Raw genomic sequence first — 10,722 nt, forward strand, 5'->3', positions numbered from 1 at the left:
TTGCTTTTTCCACATAATACATTGCACTATACTTCATTGCAATTCCTATTAATCCGCTTGAACCTTGTACAAACTTGGACATATACTATCATACAAATGCCTGAATCATATTTGTTCTTGGATCAACTAACATCAAAATAACTTGATATTAAACATCACCACAAAATTATATACATTAAAAGAAATAAAATGAACCATCCAAGTCCGTCCATAAACCATTGATGACCACCCAAAAGATCAAAAATAGTAATATTGATCATCAGCCAAGGTATTAGTCGGAGTCCATTATTATTATTATTATCATTATCAGTCGGAAGCCATCATTATCATAACCAACTTTTGGCTAATATTTAGTTGCTCTATTCCTGTCTGAAATTAAAAATTGTTAAGAAACAGCTAATATTCATGATCTTAAGAACAAAAAAGTGTAAATTAAACTTACTACCTAACTAAAATTGTATGCAAACCTATTCTATGAATGGCAGAACTATTTTATCAAAATTATTAAATCCTTATTTTATAGAAATTTGAAGACAGTCAGACTAAAAATAACGTTTCAAAAATATTTCTACAAAGTTTAACTATGGAATCCCTTTCTTAAGATTAATAAATTTCATTTCTAAAAACAGCAAAAAAAATCAAGTAAACTCCCTACGGCAGGCACATCGCAAGACCATTCAACTCTGCTCTTGCAATGGCTTGACATAAAGTGATTCGATAGGCACAAATTCGAAAAAAGAGTTCCAAAACTTTAATGTCTAGACTTTGAATCATGTCTAAATTACAGCTTGATACCCAACATTAGGCTCAATCTCCCCTAAGTATATCTGCTTGTCACTACTACATGATCCAATAATTGGCTGTGTAGGATGGAAACCAGTCTCATTTACAGACCCATTGTGGCCTGGGAGCTTGTACAATATACGTCGAGTGGTTGTGTCCCATATATAAACCATACGATCTGCACTACCAGCCGTGACTTTACTTCCATCAGAAGACCAACTACATTTCAAAAGGTTTTTTTCAAAGTTGTGTTGATGGCCTGTTAAGATTTTCACACATCTATTCTGAGGGGCATATGGACGCATATCCCAAATACGAAGAGAACAATCCATCGAATTAGTCAGGAGATAAGAGCCATCAGAACTTAACTGCATGCCTGTAATTGTGTCTGTGTGACCTTGGAGTCGCATTGTGACCTCACCTCTTCTAAGGTCCCACACCTTAATTTCATTATCTATTCCACCAGAGTATATCTTGTCTGCGGCATCAGAGAACCCAACAGCTGTGATTTGATATTTGTCTGGAAAGGTTTGAATAGCTCCTCTGTGACGTAAATCCCAGAGCTTTGCAGTCCCATCATCAGATCCACTAACTACAAGAGGGGGCCCACGCCGTGAAGGGCAACAAGAATTAACAAAGGATGAGTGCTCTGCCATTTTTTTTATTTGCTTTCCTGTCTCAATATCCCAGGCACGAAGAGTCTTATCAGGGCTTGCTGATATGATTTGGCAGCCATCGGTTGTCCAGTGCAGATCCAAAACTGCATTCTTGTGACCTTTCAAGACCATAAAATTCTTGCAATCCCCATGCACATTCCACAAAAATATCTCCCTCTCATGTGATCCAGATGCAATCACTGTTCCTGTTGGATTGAACTTCATTGTATATATAGCTGCATGGTGCCCAGTCAGCAGCATGATTGGGGATTCCAAACTGGATGTCCGTCGAGGCCCATCACCATATGTGACAGTGGACAACTCTGTTTTCTGTCTTTTGACTGGTACCAAGGATTCTTCGAATCCTCTTTTTAGAGACATCATTCTGTTTATTAAATCAAGGTACTTCTTAAGAAAAAGGAAAAGAATTTCTCTTCACCTAACTTCTTAATCTGCCAGTCAAAACAGATATTTCAAGTTATTTACTGCCCTTTTATCGTCAGTAAATGAAGATTAATATGAAAAATGAAATATACCAATGCCAGACATTAATAACTGTTCCTCACAGGACAATTGCTATGATATAAGCCAGAAACAGAATGATAAATGTTGAATGAGCCATTGAGCAAAGTTGAATATAATGGTCAAGGTTTCTACAAAAACTTGTAACTGCTAATGTTAAAGAACAAAGTAAAAAATAAAAATAAAAAACAAAAACACAACCAAAATAAAATAAATAAGGTAAATTTGCAGGGAAAAATATCTGTAATCCCGCTAAAAGGATGGTCTTAGAAAACAACGCTTAAACAAAAGAAGTCAGAAATATTCCAATCCAATTCCCGTTAAAAGTATAATGGAGGAATTGTAATGCAGTCTGGAATTTTGGACTTCAAATGAGAAAGTCATATTTTGCAATATAGCCTGAAAAGAAAATCATGATGTTGAACAAGCATTCTGCAGAGCATTCAGTTTCACTGCCTTCACCCCGCCAACGAGGCCTTCATTTGGTGATGAGGAAAACGAAGTATTAAGCCGCCGACCACAGTTCCATTCTTACGGTGGTCTGCCCCCATCAAAATGGAATGGTAAAAGAGGTGTCAGTCTGGGTGCATTTGTTAGGTGATTTTGGCAGAATAAGAGAGAAAAGTGTTTGGAAGACAAATTCAAGACTGGAGACTAAGGAGTCTGGAGGTCAAACATAAAAAATGATAATTACTAGAAGAATATCGTTTAACAGATTGTCCGGTGATTTTTTTATTTTTATTTTTTTGTCAAATCTTGATCTTTCTTGAATAAAATGGGGTTTTGATTGTTTATATGAATGTGGCGAAATACCCCTGGAACATTTAGATTATGGAGAGTTAATAACTTAGAATGATGATTCAAACAATTTTTTACTGGATTCTGGGCAAAATAGACCGGAAAATATGCCAAAAAACCCTCCAAAATATATATAACAGATACACTGCAGCGATTAATAAAAGTAACCACAACGTCTAAAGAAAACACTGTCAAAAATACTCGTAGTCAATATTACTTCAAAAGGTTTCAAGCTTATTTCCTCTATCATAAATCCCTGGATATTTTCACTAGTTATTATGCGGCTGGCATAATGTTTTGTAAATTTCATCATAATCATTTTGTTCAGTCTCTGTTGCAACGAATAAAAATCCGGGAATCCCTACCAAAAAGCGTGTATTGGTTTATAAAACTAATAGCGAGGGCAACATCTTACAAATCTGGCAGGAAGGTTAACATTCAAACTAAAATTTCTGGGCAGCTTCGAGTTATTTTAGGGCTCCATTATCTATTTTAGGATTTTACGTTATGAAGCTATAATGGTGCCATCGAGGGTTCATTTCCAGAACCAGGGGGCTAATTTTCGGCAGCAGAGGAAAAGCACCTGTGCATAGCATAAAACATCTAAATCGTACTAAGAAGGTTTGACAGAAAACGAAAGAACGAAAACCCTAATATCGTACATCGAACGCGGGTAAAACGTAAAACTAACCTGGAAACGGTAGAACTTTGAGCTAAAAAATGCTTTGAATATTCAAATTGAAGCTCTGGATCACCCAACCTGTTGCAGCGTCAGCCAGAAGCTGAATTTGGCTCTGTTTAGCGAGAAATGTGTTTCATCTGTGAGACAACATATGCAAGAATCTCAGATACCCTTCAATTAATACAAATGATCAAATACTGTGCCCATTTCTTTTATGTTTTGGATTAAAAAACGAAAGGGATGAAGTCGGTAAGTTGTCAAGAAAATTTAAAGAGGTCGAAATGAATGAAAGAAAATTTGTCTAATACGGCGATAACATTGGCAAAAGATAAAATCTGACTTTGATTGTGATCGTTAACTTAATATTTATTTATTTTAAATCATCTTCTTAATTTTCATTATGGCTATACTCTTGGGCCTAGCATAAGGTTTGACCAAGGTATGTTTTACCATAAGAACGGATTTGATATACTCTTAACCCCAACATAAGGTTTGATTTGTCTTCAGTAGAACTAAACAATTTTAAGGTTAAATGCTAAACAATTTTTAGGGTTGAATGGAGCTTAAAATGAGTTGTTATTTTGGGTCAATTACTTTCATATTTCAATTTAAGATCCATATGTAGACCACATATTTTCCAATAATTTTTAAGCTCCTTGCAGTGATCACTTATATTGCTAAAATAGTCATTGTTACTACTACAATTATTTGTGGGTAAATAGTTGCTCTCTTTGCTCCTATCATTGTATCTGCATCCCTCCTTGGAACTTATGGCTATATTAGTGCATCTCTTCCTCTCTTAGCTATATTATTTTGTCTCTTTGTCTCTTGGCTATATTAATTCAATTATATGTTATCAAGTTTGGTCTAGGTGGTGTGATATTTAAACCCTTCTCTCTACAAAGGGATGGGTCAAAGGTCATTCTAATTAAGGGGTTTTGAACATGTAAACTTCCAAAATCTCTTTGTGGAGGCCAACCTACCTTGCCAAGACTGTAAATAGTAGTGGTATTGTTTACATAACGTCTCTTGGAATAACTTTACAATATCATAATTTCATGTTCTTTCTCATTCAAAGTTATTCCAAGTAGTTATGACATTGTTGCTAATTTGCAATGTATTTTTTCAATATGGTTGTTAACCTCTTCACAAATATTGGCAAGTTAAAACTTGCACTAGAAAATACTTATCCTCCTCTTCAACATTGTGCACAATGTTAGTGTCACTTATTTTAATAATAATGACTTATCTTTTCTTTAAATGATAGTGTTATGCATTTTCTAGAGTGTAGTTGTTATTTATGTAATGCATTATAAGTTGCATATCCTTATTGTAAAATTGCATTCTAATAATTACTCTTAAAATTATTAGCATTGTTATTTATGAGCATTCGTTTAGCCCTCAAATGAATGTATGGACCCAAACATCTACATGCACTATGGTCTTTAAGTCTTTAAGGAAACTTGTAAGCATAACTTGGCATACATCATAGAAAGGCAATAGTCAATGGTAATGAAGGGTACATTAAAAATTGATGTAAATTAACAACTAATGAAAGTGTGGATGCATATAATTGTCTAAACACGGGGTGAGATGCTCAATCATCAAATAAAGTTAACTGAATCACAGGGTGTGGAGTTTTTATTTATACAATGATTTAACAAATTGGACAACATGCAATAGATAACTCATCTCTATAAAGATTGGATGTGAATTTAGTGATAAATTAATTGAACAACCATTAACAAATCTCAATTTATATCATTTATTGTTGCTATAGTTATAAGTACAAACTCTTGATAGAGATCATAATGTTATGTATGCATAAGTCGTATAAGAAAATTAATGTAGGAATGATCTTACAAGGTATAACAAATTGTGAAATATAAAATATATCATCTACCTGATTTTCATGTACTTGTAATTTACATATATAAATAAGAAGGAATGATTAAGTGATTAGTAGATGTATTCCCTACAATCAATCTTATGTGCATTGGACATGACAATCATTACCTTGTTTTCAAATCCGATTAATGTCATGTATCCAAATTTTACGTAGTCACTTGATTAGCCGTGTGGAGAACTATGTAGCTCCTCTAAGTTGTGATGTAGCATAATGTAGTGACTTGAGCTATTTTTTAGGTGGTAGAGATAGCTAGCTACTAAGCTAGCACTAAAAGGATTTGACATTAACACATTAAAGGTTTAACATTGGTTAGGCATGAGAAGCTTGGTGTGATAACAAATTAGCTTTAGTTATGCAAGAGAATAACACAACAAGCACTATAAAGCATTAATGCAATGTTCTTCTTGCATATTGAGAGTATGTAAAGGTCTAATGTAAATTAGAGTCACATAAATGCATAAATCCCTTCCACAATATCATTACTTAAAATTATTTACACACAATCACCTATGTTATGTAATCATGGGACCCTAAATTTTGTATATGTAATTGTTATTGGAAAGGAGGAACATTTTAGCATGTTGGATTGACTATTTTGTGTTACTTCCTTCTTTCTAAGATACTCCTATCATGCATGCTTTCATAAACACATTCAACTTTAACAATGTATATAATTTATGATGTCATTGTGTTTTAAGGTTATAACATATTTAATAGAATACAAATGTTCCTATGGGTAGTTTTTTAAGTACAATACAATAAATTTGTTTTTCATATATCACAGATCCTATCACACATGCACTAATTCATGATGAACAGTGACCCCAAATGTCAACAAGTTCATTGTATCTATGTTTACATTTTTCTCTAATGTTAACATGAAAATTACACAATATATCACTTCATCGTATTAAATAAATCTAAACAAGATGTGTAGAAAAGCTAAATATTTGTTAACTAAAAGACTACAACATGTACAATGGAGTTACAATAGATACATCATGATGTGTTCAAGGACAACGATTTCAATTGTATCTTAAATTCACATGTTTAAGTTCACATGACATTGTTACAAGCTAGGTTTCAATATAGAAAACTATTGTAGCCTATGGCCCACAAGATAGTTTTTACAATGTTGGCTCACTAACACTAGAATTCATATTCCTTCTCATGCATCATTATTTATCTTTCACGTGCATCATTCATACATTCATACATATACATATGTATATGTATATATTTACATATATGTGTGTGTATGTGTGTGCACCATCATCCTCAATCTTGTATTCTTGAAATTAAGAGTTTGTTGAGGTAGTGAGTGTTTGACAAAATCAAACTTGATCATTGTAAATCATGTGTGTGTGTGTGTGTGTGTGTGAGAGAGAGAGAGAGAGAGAGAGAGAGATTATTTATAATGATCGATCTTGAGTGTGTCAAACACTCACTACCTCAATGGAATTTTAATTTCAAGGATACAAGATTGAGGATGATGGCACAAACTCCTAGTTCTTGGAATATCATATTTGACATGATCAACAATCTTATTTGTACAAGTCATAACATATCCAAAAAGGTTCTAATTCAACAACACATACTTAACTCTCAAGATGATGATGTAGTAATATACACATCATTGGGTGCCTAACTTGCCACTACAAAATACAACAAACCTATGTGCGAACAAATTCATCAATCTCCAGGTGCTCTCTTTTTTTGTGCCTAGATTTTTTATTATCATCTCTAACACTCCCCCATATCGAAATCACATTCTTTTCTATTTCTAGCATTCCCCTAACATTTTCAAAGATAATTCTCCTCGTTGGCTTGATAAAGATATCAACCACCTATTCAATTGTGTTATAATGCCCACTTGGCTTTGGCATTCATTATACAATTGTTTCAAATTATGCACATGCACTTAAATGTGCTTGCTCCATTGGTGACGAACATCTTTCTTCTTTAGTTATATAGCTCCCTCCTAATTATCAAAAAATAAAACAAAAAGTTTCTCCTATGTCAAACTAGGCTTTGTCAACAATCTCTGAAGCCAAACTCTTTCATGTGTTATTTTGAACATGTCTTTGTACTCAACATTGGTAGAAGATAAAGAAATTGTGAAACGGGCCCTTCTACTCCAACTCATAGTAGTGGGACCAACATGAAATAGAAACTTAGAAGTAGATTTCCTTTAATCCATCCATTCGACCTAATTGGAATATGTGTATTCAACTAAGTCTAAATTATCATTATGTTGGGAAAATTCTAGTCCCCTATTCAATTTACTTGTTAGGCATCTCAGAATTATGTTCATCACTTTAGTGACTTTCTCTAGGATTTGCCATATTTAGATATTGTGTAATTTACCCAGGGAGGATAATATGGGGTAACTAGGGAGGTACCCAAGGGGATAATGAATGTAATGTGGCAATAATAATGTAATATATCCACTTGGTAGTTGGTGAATAATAAATAGGCCCACCAAGTCGTTATAGGAAATAACATAATAATAAAGAGTAGTGCGGCATAAGACCTCAAGAATATTCACGAGAAAATGTAAATACACATACGTATCATTGTATTGAGATATATTGGATGTTTTGTTTTGTTAGTAATCATGATGTAGTGCCCCTAATGTAATTAATTTTTTATCGGAATTTTATATTTCTATCTTCTTGCAAACATTTAAGTTTGGATAATAGCCATGGCCTAAAATTAATTTGGACTTCTTGATGATAGATGTAAATATTTATTGTTATGAGTGAAATATTATTTATTCCACTTATTGCTTATTTGAAAATGTAAGAGGAGCCATCATGTGAGTAGTCAAGTTGCCCAACTGTCAGGAATTGGTTAAGAATTTGTTATAATACAAGGAAGGATAGTTTTTTAAGTGACAATTGTCATAATCCAAAAACCATCATCTTTCAAAAATATTCCTAGCCATCTGAAATAGCATGATGGGAGAGAAATGTCATGTGGTGGGAACATGAGAAAAGAAGATTGCGGGAGAAAAAGGAAATATGAGAATAGAGGTTCCACTGGGAGAGAAAGATTGGACTGGAAAGAACAAACACAAATTTAGACATTGATCTAGCATGACACTTCTATGGTCTAAGGAGGAAAATTATAAAAGAATATTGATTTGATTTTCTTAAAGAAGAACAAATTGAGGCTTGGGGGAAATTTCCATTGTAGTAGTTCATTTGGTTGGGAGAAGCGTGTTTGTTCTTATTATATTTTCATATATTCATATAAGTGGATAGATTGTTTGTTTATGATCTTTTGAAAATTGTTTTTTAGGAATGTTTATGATAGTATGGACAGGAAGAAGAGTAAGTAGTGGATACATAACTTAATAAATGTTTTCCTAATAAATATCTAATCTCATATATGAATCTTTCTTTGATAAAATATATTGGGTAAAGTAGTGAATTGTTCCTGGTGATATCCTAAGTAAGAGAAAAGTAGGGTTAGCATGGTTACAGGCTAGCACAAAAGGAAGACTTTTGTGTTAACCCTTAACAACTTGCAGTCCCTACTCAATATAAAACAACCCTTTCACAGTATGAACATGTTATGCATGGTTTGATTTATTTATATTATCAATTTGCATGGATAAGATATCATTCTTCCCCTTAGCTCTTTTTAACATTTTTTTTCATTTTCTTGTAATGTTATAGAAGTTCATATAGAACTATGATATTTCCCATGGAATAACATAGTTTTTTCCTTTTTCATTACATATTACCCAATGATGGATGTTTCCTTTATGTTACAATGGTTATATTCTGAAATTTTGATCCATAAGGGGATAAAGACTTAGTTAGAAATTTTAACTTTTTCTGTAAGTAGCTCAAATTTCAATTATACAAAATACTTTCTTCTTCTATAATTTAGCTTAGTATTTTGTTTCTTTCCTACAATTAGCCTAGGCAACAATACTTCATTCTAATTTCATTCAATAGTTTTCATAGATTAGTTAATTTGCAACATTTAGTGCATAGTTCAATTCTTAAAAGTTGCTTTAATTTACAACAATAGATATTTAGTTTGATTTACATCCCTATGTTGAATTCATTTCTACCATAGTGAATCTTAATTTCAAAGGTGATTATTCTTCTTTGTAGTGAATAAAAAACCTAATAACATATCATGTATATGTTAAGGTGAAAATTTGAACTTATATAATGATCATTTGAACATTTGATGTTCTATGGTGAATGCTTGAATTAAATACTTATGTGGTGAATTTCATTTCTACCAACGTGAATATTAATTTCAACTATTATTGTTCCTTTTTGTAGTGAATATAAACCCTAATAATATATCTTATGATGGAAATTTGAACTTTTTGCGGTGAACATTTGAACATTTGAACTTCTACATTAAATACTTGAATTAAATATTTATACAATGAGTTCCATTTCTTTCATGGTGAATCTTAATTTCAATAGAGATTATTCTTGTTTGGGTTGAATACAAAACTTAATAAAATATCATGTATATGTTATTTTAGACACCTAATCCTTAGGGATTTGGTGAATTGTAAATTTTTTTTAAATGTAAATAGCATAATTCTAAACAACTAGGATAGGAAGAGACATTGACATTGGAAGTTGAAACCAAAGGTCACGAAATTATTCTGATTATGTTTATATATGTGTGTCTGTGTATATTTGGGTTAATGGAACATTAATGAAGGTTTTATTTTTCCTCTGACAAATCTTCGACAATGGTATCAGAGTTGGTGCAACTCCCTTCCTTCGTGACCATGCCTTTGCTATATTCCCTCCCTAAATTATTGTTTCTATGCCATTACCCTAACCTCTGAAATTTACAGGTCTCCATTTTTTGCACCAATTTTTCTATCTAGTAATAAGAAACCCTAGCAAACACTTACCTTTCATTGTACTCTACATTCAACTCATCTCTCTCCTTGACCTTGTAGTACTTCTTCTTCTACTTCCATGTGTCAAAGGCCTTTTCTCACTTGTTGATATAATTCATCATTTATCGACACTTCAAAGAGTCATCAGAGGCCTTTTAATGTTCCCTATTTAGTACTTCATCCCTAAGGCACACAAATTTATTTAAGGCCTTGCAAGAGTTCTAGTTATTGAGAATCTCATAGGATTTCTACATCTTTTAGAAAAGGGTGACGGCATTGGGGTCGTCGTGCTTTTTTTTAGATGGTAGGTGAGGGATTAGGCTCTATAGGGCTACATATATTAGACACTAAAATCTTTGAACTCCATTAACATCAAGAGTTATCATTATATGCACATATGCAGGATCATGAGGCCATATAAGGTACATTATTTCCCATTCTGAAATATTGGTACCAACGTTCATTGCTTGGGAGAGGCTAC

General features: G+C 32.9%; 1 protein-coding gene across 1 annotated transcript; it reads right to left on the reverse strand.

Annotated features, from left to right (window-relative positions):
- Positions 1 to 576: 576 nt before the first annotated feature.
- On the reverse strand, positions 577 to 3,702 carry LOC149174861 (Transducin/WD40 repeat-like superfamily protein). The gene is made up of 2 exons (XM_089419440.1): positions 3,451 to 3,702; positions 577 to 1,891 (listed from the first exon to the last, which is right to left on the reverse strand). Exon 2 carries the CDS (start codon positions 1,821 to 1,823, stop codon positions 777 to 779), a length of 1,047 nt encoding a protein of 348 aa, XP_089275566.1. The 5' UTR covers positions 1,824 to 1,891; positions 3,451 to 3,702; the 3' UTR covers positions 577 to 776.
- Positions 3,703 to 10,722: the final 7,020 nt, after the last annotated feature.

Source organism: Pinus tabuliformis, chromosome 4_1, assembly GCF_031772625.1.
Source record: "Pinus tabuliformis cultivar Carrire ecotype Pingquan chromosome 4_1, CPIR1, whole genome shotgun sequence".
Taxonomy (NCBI): Eukaryota; Viridiplantae; Streptophyta; class Pinopsida; order Pinales; family Pinaceae; genus Pinus; species Pinus tabuliformis.